The sequence below is a fragment of the Dipodomys ordii genome, unplaced genomic scaffold (genome assembly GCF_000151885.1).
Source record: "Dipodomys ordii isolate 6190 unplaced genomic scaffold, Dord_2.0 Scaffold28, whole genome shotgun sequence".
Lineage (NCBI taxonomy): Eukaryota > Metazoa > Chordata > Mammalia > Rodentia > Heteromyidae > Dipodomys > Dipodomys ordii.
The window spans coordinates 15,651,370-15,664,781 of record NW_012267244.1 but is presented as its reverse complement, the minus strand read 5'-3'; the positions used below and the strand labels follow the sequence as shown (position 1 = coordinate 15,664,781).

Below are 13,412 nucleotides of genomic sequence, written 5' to 3'. Positions count from 1 at the left end.
CACACACACACAAATATTTCATATTATTGGTCTGGAATGGATATGGATCTAAGTGGTAGAAAACCTGCCTAGCAAGCCATCTGTACAACACCTTAATAATAACAAAATTATATTTTTTAAAACATCAATACTTTTGGTAATGTGGTTCAAGTGGTAGGCGCATCAGCCTAACAAACACATGACACTGTGTTCAAATCCCAATACCAGCAAAAAAAATGAATGAATGAATACCTTTTACGTTTTTCCGTGGTTTGGAGGACTTTTCCTTCAAACTCTGATTTTTAACAGATTTTTGTTTTCTTTTCTCTTCTTCAGCAAGAACTTTCTGAAGTAAATGAGCAAAAAAATCGAAGTCAAAAGGACGTTTTTCTTCTGTTTAAAAAAAAATAAAAGGAAAATAACCTTCAAGTTATTTTTTTAAAGAAGGAAAGTACTTTGTCATTTGTAAAGAATCATATATCAAAAACAGACTTATCACTAGGACCATGGATAAACAAGTAGATAATAGAACACCAGTCAGCAATAAAAGAAAAAACTGTGGAGTGTAGCTGAGAGGCAGAGCACTTGTCTAGCATGTGCAGACCCTCAGTTGTAGCATATACTAAGTGAATATGTGGGAATTCAAATGAAAATAGTGGTTGCATTGAGCCAGTAGGATAGATTTTGTTTTTCGGGGGTTTTTTGGGGCGTCCGGTCGTGGGGCCTGAACTCTGGGCCTGGGCGCTGGCCCTCAGCTCTTCAGCTCAAGGCTAGCGCTCTACCACTCTACACTGAGCCACCTTCCCAGCCCAAGGATAGATTTTGTTTGATTAGAACAGAAACCAAGAAAAATTCTGAAATAACAAAAATGTTCCATATATGATTTGGAGTAATGGTACATGTATATTCTTCACCAGTTTCAAACTACACTCTGAATTGCCTGTAATGTAAAGGCTGTTCAGTAACAGTGCTCATTCTTATTAGCTAGCACAAAATACTGGATTTAATCTCCAACAACAAATAACAAAATGTGAAGATGATTAAGTCTTCAAAATGCCTATCTTTATAGGCATTTTTAATCATTTCACTATTTACTCCCTCCCCAAATAGCAGTAAAGGAACATATTTAAATACCCAGCAGCACCACTATATCAAAAAATAATAATAATAATCAAGCCAGGCACCCAGTGGCTCACTCCTGAAATCCTAGATAGCTACTCAGGAGGCTAAAATGTGAGGATCAAGGTTCAAAGCCAGTCCGGGGAGAAAGTCCGTGAGACTCTTATCTCCAAGAAAAACACAAGAAAACCGAAAGTGCCGGGGTGGCTCAAGTGGTAGAGTGTTCACCTTGAGCTGATGATCTGAGGGACAGAACCCAGGCCCAAAGTTCAGACCCCACAACCGACCAAAAAAAAAGCTCAGGAACAATGTTCAAAACGGAGTTCAAGCCCCAGGCATATACACACTCACACAAATACTCACACACCTATACACACAAGGATTCTCAACTGTCCTGATTGCCACTTGATATAAACATCTATACACAGCAGGTGGTCAGTGCTGATGACTTAGTGATAAGTTGACAGCAGGAAGGATTCATCTATAGTGTTCTATTTTCCAGAAACAATCTTTTAAACTTAGTCCCTCACAATAAACACCTAGCACTGGTACTATCAGACCCTTGGTAATCTCTTGGCAAGGACTCTTAATCTGCTTCTAGATATTTTAACTAATCCTTTGTCAATGGATTTGTAGCATTACTAAAACCAGGATGTTAAATAGAAAATTTCCAGTCTTATGCTTCCTAACCAATATAAAGACAAATCTAGAACACACTAAAGTGAAAGAAAAATATTGGACATTTTTAGCCTCTCCAAATGATAAAGGAAGGCATTATTACTTACGGAATGCTTTGTCTATTCTCCATCCATTTGTTTTCTCTTCACGTTTAAATTTATTCTGTTAACAACAAAAAAAAGTCAAGAAATGTAACAATTTTCCTCAAATTATTGAAGAATATTTGGAGGTTTATACCTAAATTATGGCAACTTAGGAGGCTGAGATCTGAGGATTAAGATTCAAAGGCAGCTAAAGCAGCAAAGTCCATGAGGCTATCATCACCACTTAACTACCAAAAAGTTGGAAGTGGAGCTGTGGCTAAAGTGACAGAACACTAACGTTGACCACAAAAGCTCAGAAACAATAACCAGGCCCTGAGTTAAAGCCACAGGGTTTTAACTTTAGTATCCATGAAGATACAAATACACAGTAAAAATCTCATTCATTTTGCTAAAATACAGTAAAAATAATGTAACACTAGGAGGAGTGCCAGTGGCTCACGTCCATAATCCTAGCTACTTAGGAGGCTGAAATTTAAGGATCTCAGCCTGGACAGGAAAAGTCCATGAAACTCTTATCTCCAATTAACCTCCAGAAAACCAGAAGTTGTGCTGTAGCTCAAGTGGTAGAGCTTGCTCCCCTTGAGCTAAAGAGCTCAGGGACCAGGCCCAGGCCCAGAGTTCAAGCCCCAACAAAACAAAACAAAACCAAAAAAATTAACACTAATGTATGTTTATCCCATATTTTTGCTTAAAAAAAAAATGCTTGAGTGGGGAGCTGGAAAAGTGTCTCAGTGGTTGAGTGCTTGCCTCACATGCGTGAGACCCTGGTTCTGTTTCTCAGCTCCATATAAGCTAAAAACACTGCAAGTGATGCTGTGGCTCTCAAGTGGTAGAGCGCTAACCTTGAGCTGAAGAGCTGAGGGGCAGTGCCCAGGCCCAGAGTTCAGGCCTCACAACCAACAAAAAAAAAAAAAAAAAGACTCTACTGCAGGGCACTGGTAACTCATACCTGTAATCCTAACTACTAAGGAGGCTGAGATCTAAGAATTATGGTTCAAAGCCAGCCCAGGCAGGAAAGGCCATGAGATTCTTATCTCCAATTAACCACCAGAAAACCAGAAGTGGCACTGTGGCTAGAAGTGGTAGACTGCTAGGGCTGGGAGAGTGGTTCCGTGGTAGAGCGCTTGCCTTGCATGCGTGAGGCCCTGGGTTCGATTCCTCAGCACCACATAAGCAAAAAGAAAAAAGCCGGAAGTGGCGCTGTGGCTCAAATGGTAGAGCTTTTGAGCTGAAGAGCTGAGGGATAGCGCCCAGGCCCATAGTTCAGGCTCCATGACAAGCAAAAAAGGAAAAAAAAAAAAAAAAACAGAAGTGGTAGACTGCTAGCCTTGAGTGGAAGAACTCAAGTATAGCACCAAAACCCTGAATTCCAGCCCTGTGACCAAGGGGGAAAAAAAAAATATTCAAACTATTCTGGCATATGTGTCTTCTCTTTATATCAACACTTAAATTCAGTGCCTTTATCAGTACACTCTCAAACATATTTGAGAAATAAGAATGATAGAGATGTATCTGTATTTGAACTGAGAAACCTTATTTGCTTTTCAAGTAATAAAGGAGAAATAGTAAAGGAAAAAACTGTCACTGGGCACCAGTAGCTCATGCCTGTAATCCTAACTACTCCTAATTACTGAGATCTGAGGATTGTGGTTCAAAACCAGCCCAGTCAGAAGAGTCCCCGTGAGACTCTTATCTCCAATAAACTACTCAGGGACAGTGCCCAGGCTCAAGTTCAAGTCCCAGGACAGGCAAAAACAAAACAAAAAACTGTCATTTAAACCAGACGTGTATTTGTATTTTTTTACCTTTTATATGCAAAATATATTTTAATATTATATATATAGTACAAGATACACATATATGTGTGCATACACACACACATACACACACATTTAAAACTTTGCAGATTGTTTCCAAACAAGCATGTTAAGTTTACTTTACCTTAATTTCTATTCTTGCTCTGTGAGGAAAAAGTTGTCCAATCATAGAAAAGTCCGTTCCTACCATGCTGATGGCTAAAAAAAACATATCTGTTTCTGTAAAAATAAAAGATTTAAAATAACCAAAAAGTAATCTTTTTAAAAACAAAATTAAGAGAAACATTATGTATGAGTTTAAAAATTCACAGTACTTAATTTCATGGGCTAGAAGCTAACGGTATGCATAAAAGCATCTTTTTTTCCTTTTTTGGTCAGCCATGGGGCTTGAACTCAGTGCTATCTCTGGGTCTTTTTGCTTAAAGCAAGCGTTCTACAGAGCCACTTCCAGTTTTCTGGTGGTTAACTGAAGGTAAGAATCTAATGGGCTTTCCTGCCTGGGAAGACTAGGATTACAGGGGTGAGCCACCAGCGCTCAACTATAAAAGCATCTTCAACAATCCAAAAAAAGGGCATTAGTAATTTTTGTGTTCATACAAAGCAGCTAATTTTTTTTATCTGACCTCACTTTAAATGTCTTTAAAAGACTACCATCCATGGCCAGCATTGAGTTATGTGTCCAACTAAGATGAGCTAAATAGCGTATGAATAAAGTAGCTAAGGATGGGACTGGTAGTGCATGCCTGAAATCCTAGCACTTGGGAGGCAGAGGAGGATTTTGAGTTCAAAGCCATCTAAACTACACAGAGAGATCCAGTCAAAAAGACAAAAAGAAACCTGGGTGCTAGTGTCTCCCCCTTATATTCCTAGTTCCTCAGGAGGCTGAGATCTGAGGATCACAGTTTAAAGCCAGCCCAAGTAAGAAAGACTTGGAGATTCTTATCTTGGAGCACTGTGGTAGAAGTGTTAGCCTTGAGTTAAAGAGCTTCAAGAACAGTACACAGGCCCTGAGTTTAAGCCCCATGACCAACCCAAAAAGAGAGAGAGAGAGTGCAGAAGAGCAGAGGGTCAGTGGCTCACACCTGTAATCCTAGCTACTCAGAGCACTGAGATCTGAGGATCACAGTTTGAAGTCAGTCAGCCTGGGCAGGAAAGCCTGAGACTCTTATCTCCACTAAACTACAAAAAAAAAGCCAGAAGTAGAGCTGTGGCTCAAGGGGTAGAATACTATTCTTGAGCAGAAAAGCTCAGGGACCCAGAATACTAATCTTGAGCAGAAAAGCTCAGGGACCCAGACCAGGCCCAGAGGTCAAGCCCCAGAAGGGGAGTGGAGAGAGAGAGAGGGAGAGAGAGAGAAAAAAAAGAGAGAAAGAGGGGGGAAGAAAGAATATAGTAGTGGAGCACCAGTGGCTCACACCTGTAATTCTAGCTACTCAGGAGGCTGAGATCTGAACATCACAGTTCAAAACATCACAGTTCAAAGCCAGCCTGGGCAGGAAAGGCTATGAAACTTTTATCTCCAATAAACCACCAGAAAAATCAAAAGTGGTACTGTGGCTCAAGTGGTAGAACACTAGCTTTGAGCTGAAGAGATTGAAAGACAGCATTCAGGCCCAGAGTGCAAGCCCCATGACCAACAAAAAAAAAAAAGAAGATAGTAAGGAATGTCTAACGGGAAAAATACATGAGAAACTTGATAAAACTTGGTGAAAGTGACAGAAAATAGAATTATACAATCTTTTTATTCTACATCCTCTACCATATTTGAATTTTCTCACAAAGCTCTAATACTTCTGTGTGCATGCGACAGCACTGGGGCTTAAATTCTGGGCCTTGGGCTCTCAGTTGGCTTTTTAGCTCACAGCTGGTGCTCTACCACTTGACATAGGCCTACAATTCCAGTTTGTTACTAGTTTATTGGAAGATAAGAGTCTCTGCCTGGCTGGCTTCCAATCTTACTATTTTATTTTTTGGTGGCAGTGCTTGGTTGAACTCAGTGCCTGGGCACTATCTCTGGGCTCAAAAGTCTACCACTTGAGGCATGGCTCTAGTTCTGACTTTTGGGTGGTTAATTAAAGGTAAGAGTCTAATGGACATCCCTGCTGGGCAGGCTTCAAATGTAGATTCTCAGATCTCAACCTCCACAATAGCTAGGATTATAGAAGTAAACCAATGGTGTACAGCTCCAATCCCAACTCTCATAAATCAGCCTTCTGAGCAGCTAGGCTATAAGGTATAAGTAACCAGCATTTGGCTTCTGCTGTATAACAGAAAACACTAACAAGCCCCACCATTGTTTCTGGGGTTTGAACTCAGGATCTTCACTTGCAAGGCATGTACTCTACCAAGTGAGAGAGAGAGAGGGAGAGAGAGAGAGAGAGACACACACACACACACACACACACACACACACACCCCATACTTGCAAGGCATGTACTCTACCAAGTGAGAGAGAGAGAGGGAGACACACACACACACACACACACACACACACATATGGGATAGATTTTTTTGAGACAGTCAATTATGTTGCCTAGGATAGCCCTCGAACTTGCAATCCTCCAGTTTCCATCATTTGCTTTTCCTTTTCTTTTTTTTTACCTCCACCTATTGTACACTGGATTATATATTTATAGACATGAACTAGGTACTACCTACAGTAGTAGGTAGTAGGAAGGGTCTATGTAGACTAGGCTGGCCTTGTGTTTCTATTTTAGCTGCTGGAAGTACAGGCAAGTGTCACCAACACTAGGCTAAGTAACATAATTTACCAAGACAGATTTTATTACACAATACTATCTGACATAGAACATTATGACTTTAGAAATGTTAATTTTCCATACAATTTTTTTTTTTTTTTGCCGGTCCTGGGGCACTGTCTCTGAGTAGCCACAGTGTTACTTCCAACTTTTTCTACTCATGTGGTACTGAAGAATTGAACCCAGGGTGTCATACATGCTAACAAAGCACTCTACTACTAGGCCACATTTGCAGCCCTTTTTTCTCCTTTTTTTTTTTTGTCAGTGGTAGGGCTTAAATTCTGGGCCTGGGCACTGTCCCTCAGCTCTTCAGCTCAAGGCTAGTGCTCTGTCACTAGAGCCACAGCACCACTTCCAGTTTTCTGAGTGGTTTACTGGAGATAAGAGTCTGATGCCCCAGGCTAGGAAGGTGGCTCAGTGATAGAGTGCTTGCCTTGCATGCGTGAGGCCCTGGGTTCAATTCCTCAGCACCACATAAGCAGAAAAAGCCAGAAGTGGCTGGGCGCTGGTGGCTCACGCCTGTAATCCTAGCTACTCAGGAGGCTGAGATCTGATGATCGCGGTTCAAAGCCAGCCAGGGCAGGAGAGACCGTGAGACTCCTATCTCCAATAAAACCACCAGAAAACTGGAAGTGGCGCTGTATCTCAAGTGGTAGAGCGCTGGCCTTGAGCTGAAGAGCTGAGGGACAGCGCCCAGGCCCAGAGTTCAAGCCCCACGGCTGACCAAAAAAAAAAGAAAAAGCCAGAAGTGGCAATGTGATTCAAGTGATAGAGCTGAGGGACAGTGCCCAGGCCCAGAGTTCAGGCCCCATGACCAGAGGGAAAAAAAAAGTCTCATGGCCTCTCCTGCCCAGGCTGGTCAGATCTCGACCTCCTGAATAGCTAGGATTACAGGCATGAGCCACCACATCCAGCCTAAAAACAATTTCTAAGATACAGAGATATAGCTGCACAGGGATAGATGGAAAGTGACAATAATATTAGCTAAAGAGAAAACAACATATTAATGTACGTATTACTTAAGGGAGATCTAATCAGAAACATCAAACATCAATTCATCTCAAATAATTTTAACAAGTAATTACCTTTATTTGACCATGGTTTAGAGTAACAGTTTTTTCTAAAGCTGGAATAGGTAGTTGTAGAGCCTCGCTCAAATATAGGGTCATTTTCCTCAACAACACAGGGGCCTTTTGTCCTTAAAACTTCAACAGTTAAACTGAAAAAAGCAAATTTTCAAATAAATTCACATTAAAAATAAATAAACAGTAAATTAGATTTAAGTACTTAAATATTAAATATACAATAGAAGTCACATAAAAAGTACAAGTCACATAAAAAGTATACTAATATACCTTTGGAAAATAAGTAAAGTACATTTAAATATATATATTCAAAATAACTGTTAATTTCCACATAAATGTTATGCCCAAAATGCAGAAATAAATGTAAACCTGGTTGGAAACATGGCTTAGAGGTAGAGTGCTTGCCTAGCATGCATGAGGCCCTGTGTTCAATTCCTCGGTACCACATTTAAAAAACAACAATTAGATTAAAAAAGAAAGAAATGTAAACCTGTTCTTAAATCGATTAACAATATAAAATTTACAAAATATTCTTGGATTACTTAAAATACGTGTTTTATGCCAGGTGCCAGTGGCTCATATCTGCAACTGATTTACACAGAAGACTGAGATATGAGGAACACAGTCCAAAACCAGCCAGGACAAGAAAGTCAATGAGACTCTTTCTCCAATTAATCACCAAAAATCTAGAAATGGAGCTGTGACTTAAGTGGTAGAGCAATAGCCCTAAGCAAAAAAGCTCAGGACAGCACCCAGGTCCTGAGTTTCAAGCCCCAGGACCAGCACCAAAAAAAAAAAAGTATGGCACTCAAATGCTGTCTATACATAAACATGTATATAAATATAAATACACACTATGCTACACACAACAGGAATTTTGAGAATTATAAGTATTTCATATTTATAGCTTAGAGTCCTACAGCCAAAGCAGTTTAAATATGCTTTTACGTATTTAATAACCAGTGAAATCACCATTACAAAAACAAAAGATTAAAGGGTAGTGGCTAATATCTATAATCCAAGCTAGTCAGGAGATTGAGATTTCAACTCCTAATAATCTTGCTCATTCTCCTCTACATTAACCACATATGCCACCATAACCAACAGGAGCCTGAGATTTGAGAACTGAAATTCAAAGCCAGCCAGCCAAATCCAAGATTGTTATCTTCAATTAACCAGGGAAAAAGGTAGAAATGGAGATGTGGACTCAAAAGGCGAATCACTAGCAGTAAGGAAGACAGCAATCGGTCTGGAGTTGAAGCACCAATAGCAAGAAAAACAAAACAACAGCAGGATTCTATTCATATATCCTTATCATCAAATTTAAATGTTATATTTTTTATTAATAAAACTGTCAAAGGAGCCAGGCGCTGGTGGCTCACACCTGTAATCCTAGCTACTCAGGAGGCTGAGATCTGATGATCGCGGTTCAAAGCCAGCCAGGGCAGGAAAAGTCCATGAGACATCTATCTCCAATACACCACCAGAAAACTGGAAGTGGAGCTGTGGCTCAAGTAGTAGAGCGCTAGCCTTGAGCTAAAGAGGTAAGAGACAGTGCCCAGACCCAGAGTTTAAGCCCCATGCCCAACCAAAAAAAAAAAAAAAAAAAATGCCAGACACCAGTAGCTATAATCCTAGCTACTCAAGAGACTGAGATCTGAGGATCATGGTTCAAAATCAGCCCAGGCTGGAAAGTCCATGAGACTCTTATCTCCAACAAACCACTCAGAAAACTGAAGTGGCGCTATGGCTCAAGTGGTAAGAGCTGAAGAGCTGAGGGACATCTCGTAGGCCCAGAGTTCAAGCCCCATGACGGACAAAAAAAAAAAAAAAAAAACACCAGAAAACCAGAGATGGCACTGTGTCTCACATGGTAAAGCACTCACCTTGAGCTGAAGAACTGAGGTACAGCACCCAGGCCAGACCGACCAAAAAAAAATAGAGGCTGAGATCTGAGAATCGCAGTTTGAAGTCCACTGGGCAGAAAAGTGTCCATAAGACTCTTATCTCCATTAACCTACTCAGAAAAGCCGTAAGTTGCCCTGTGACTCAAGTGGTAGAGCACTAAGCCTTGAACACAAAGAGATTCAGGGATAGTAACCCAGGCCCTGAGTTCAAGCCTCAGTACTGGCAAAAAAAAAAAGAAAGAAAGAAAAGAAAAGAAAAAAGGAAAGAAAAACACCTATCAGAAGCAAACTATAATAGGAAATACCACTGATTTTATTTTTTAGAATGAGAAGAAATTGGAGGTAGTTCAATGTGTGTGAGGCTCTAACTTTGATCCCCAGTACTGAAAAAAGAAAAACAAATAGAAGAATATACATGACAGAATATAAGATGAGATGCTTACTCTCTTGTTTGAACTGGAGTCACTGATTTTTCATTTTTCTTTTCTTGTTCCAGTGAAGAACTATTAAACACAAATGACAAAAACTTTAGGGCTAGTAATGTGCTTAGCGGTAAAGTGCTTGCCTAGCATGCAAGAAGCCCAGGGTTCGATTCCTCAGTACCACATAAACAGAAAAGGCCAGAAGTGGTACTGTAGCTAAAGTGGTAGACCACTAGCTGTGAACACAAAGAGGCTCAAGGACAAAGGCCAGGCCCTGAATTTAAGCCCCAAGACCGGCAAAAAAAAAAAGACAAAAATTTGAATTATCAATTTACATGTTATTGATTAACTTCTCTGTATTTTTTTAATATGGTATAACACTTCAATTTTGCAGTTATAACCTGAGAAATTAGCTCAGTTTGTGTTTACCATGCCCAGCCTAGGATTTTATTCCCAGCACAAAAAATAGCTGGGCACTAGTGACTAAAATCTGTAATCCTGGGACTGGGAAGGTGGCTCAGTAGTAGAGCACTTGCCTTGCATGCATGAGGCCCTGGGTTCGATTCCTCAGCACCACATAAGCAGAAAAAGAAAAAGAAAGCCAGAAGTGGCACTATGGCTCAAGTGATAGAGTGCTAGCTTTGAGCTGAAGAGCTGAGATACAGTGCCCAGGCCCAGAGTTCAGGCCCCATGACTGGACCCCAAAAAAAATAAAATAAAATAAAATAATCTGTAATCCTTGCTACTCAGGAAGCTAAGAACTGGGATCATGGTTAAAAACCATGGCAAAAACCAACACTGGCAGGAGAGTCTATGAGACTCCAATTAGCCATCAAATAGCCAAAAGTGGAAGTATGGCTCTCAAGTGGTAGAATACTAGCCTTGAGGAAAAAGTTCATGCGTAGGCCCTGAGTTCAAGCACCAGGACCAGTGTGCACGCACACACAGACACACCAGACAGACACACACACACAGACAGACACACACACACACAGACAGACACACACACACACAGACACACACAGACACACACACACACACACACAGACACACACACAGACAGACACACACACACACAGACACACACACACACACAGACACACACATACACACAGACACACACACACACACACACACACATACACGGAGCTCTAGTTGAAGTGGTAGAGCACTTACCTTGAGGGAAAAAAAGCTCAAGGACAGCTCCCAGGCACTGAGTTCAAGCCCCAGGACTCATATACACACACACAAAACAAGAAGTTTTGTCCTTGAAGGATTTAATCCTTCAAATTACACTGCATTCAATTTATATTTAAAGCATGTATTAACTATACAAAAAAAGTAACAAATCCCTGGTATCTAACCTTATGTTCATTGATACATGTCCTACATGCATGTAACATAGGTTAACTTTATCCCTTCTGCACTATATTTAATTACAAAGTATGACATAAAAAGTAGACTATCTCTGGGGCTGGAAAGTTGGCTCAGTGGTAGACTGCTTGCCTTGCATGCATGAGGCCCTGGTTCAATTCCTCAGCACCACATAAGCAGAAAAAGCCAGAAGTGCTGCTGTGGCTCAAGTGGCAGAGCACTAACATTGAGCTGAAGAGCTGAGGAACAGTGCCCAGGCCAAGAGTTTAGGCCCCCTCTTCATATTTATATAAAATAATATACATACTGAAATGAACGCCAAGAGACCTTTTTTAATTCCTTTATTATTTTAGTTTTTAGTTTTTGATGATTCTGTCTTCTTTACCTCATGTATGGAGTATTCAAGCGGACAGCTGCAGAAGGGTGGGAGGGAGAGAAGACAACTCAAGGGAAAAAGGGCAGAAGTGGAGCTCAATGAACACTGAAGAAAAGTAAATCTATACAAATCATGAGTGGAAATAGGAGGGAGGGAATAGAAAAGAATGAGGGAAAAGAAGAAACTACACAAAAGGAAATGGACTCATTACCTGACTCATGTAAGTATAATCCCTCTGTATGTTTCCTTTTTAATAACAATCAAGTAAATTGTTTTTTTTTAAACTAGATCAGGGGCTGGGAAGGTGGCTCAGTGGTAGAGTGCTTGCCTTGCATGCATGAGGCCTTGGGTTCGACTCCCTAGCAACACATAAGCAGAAAAAGCTAGAAGCAGCTCTGTGGCTCAAGTGGAAGAATGCTAGCCTTGAGCTGAAGAATTGAGGGACAGCACCCAGGCCCAGAGTTCAGGCCCTTACAACCAGCAAAAAAAAAAAGCTACATCATACCTTCAGCCAGATTATAATAAGAAACAGAACTTGCAACTTAATTAGAAAAAGGTGTCTAGTTGGTTTTACTACAATACAGGTAACTAATATAACAAAACAAACTTAATTCTAATCTTAGTGATAAGGGGCACCATTAACCATTCAAACAAGCAGTTACTTGATGGAAATGGAGCTCAGCAGTAGTGTCAGCAGTAAAGAGTGTACTTAACACAAGTGAAGCCCTGAGTTCAATTACCAGCACAAAAAGACAAGAAAAATAGTTTTTGTTTAAAACAATTTACCTAAAAAGACAGCATAACACCATAAATCTTACCAATATGCTTTTGGAAAACAAGAAACTTTAAAAACAAGTATTTTACTTACGCCATGGGATTTTTATCGGGAAGATAATATATGAAGTCTCTCATTGTCATTTTTGAACGATCTGCTATCTTCTGGCTTTCATTTATACCGTATTTGTTTTTCCATTGTTTCTATATAAACAAACACATACAGACCCATTTTATAAACATAGAAAAAATGCTTTATGCTGATTACTACCCCAAAACAATTTGTAATAAACATTAAAAAGGGCTGGGAATGTGGCTTAGTGGTAGAGTGCTTGCCTAGCATGCATGAAGCCCTGGGTTCATCTCACAAACAGAAAAAGCGAGAAGCGCTGCTGTGGCTCAAGTGATAGAGTGCTAGCCTTGAGCAAAAGCAACTCAGAGACAGTGTCTAGGCCCTGAGTTCCAGCCCCAGGACTGGCAAAAAATAAAATAAATAATAATAAAAATAAACATTAAAAAGTTGTAGCAGGTAAGAAATGTACGCATTATCCTGCCCATGTAATTGTAACCCCTCTGTACAGTATGTTCACAAATAAAATAAAATTAAATAAAAAAAATTTTTTAAAAAGAGTTAAAAAAAGAAAAGTTGTAGCAAAGCCTGGCTACTTAGGAGGCTGAGACCTGAGGATCATGGTTCAAAGCTAGCCCAGGCAGAAAAATCCATGAGACCCTTATCTCCAATAAACTACTCAGAAAAAGGCTAGAAGTGACACTGTGGATCAAGTGGTAGAGTACTAGCCCTAAGCACAAAGAGGCTCAGGGACAGCATCAAAGCACCAGTACCAGCAAAAATAAAGTTGGCTGGGAATATGACTTAGCAGTAGAATGCTTGCTTCACATGCATGAAGCTCTGGGTTCAATTCCTCAGTACCACATCAACAGAAAAAGCTGGAAGTGGCACTGTGGCTCAAGTGGTAGAGTGCTTACCTTGAGCTGAAGAGCTCAGGGAGGGGGGGGG

General features: G+C 40.3%; 1 protein-coding gene across 1 annotated transcript in view; it reads right to left on the bottom strand.

Annotated features, from left to right (window-relative positions):
• Bdp1 (B double prime 1, subunit of RNA polymerase III transcription initiation factor IIIB) overlaps positions 1 to 13,412 on the bottom strand; it is a 110,846-nt gene that overhangs the window by 86,029 nt on the left and 11,405 nt on the right. Inside the window, exons 3-8 of the mRNA XM_013015828.1 lie at positions 12,489 to 12,598; positions 9,889 to 9,951; positions 7,542 to 7,675; positions 3,822 to 3,916; positions 1,884 to 1,938; positions 232 to 372 (exon numbers count right to left, since the gene is read on the bottom strand). Of these exons, the coding sequence (XP_012871282.1) occupies positions 232 to 372; positions 1,884 to 1,938; positions 3,822 to 3,916; positions 7,542 to 7,675; positions 9,889 to 9,951; positions 12,489 to 12,598 (598 nt within the window). The remainder of the gene's footprint in view (positions 1 to 231; positions 373 to 1,883; positions 1,939 to 3,821; positions 3,917 to 7,541; positions 7,676 to 9,888; positions 9,952 to 12,488; positions 12,599 to 13,412) is intronic.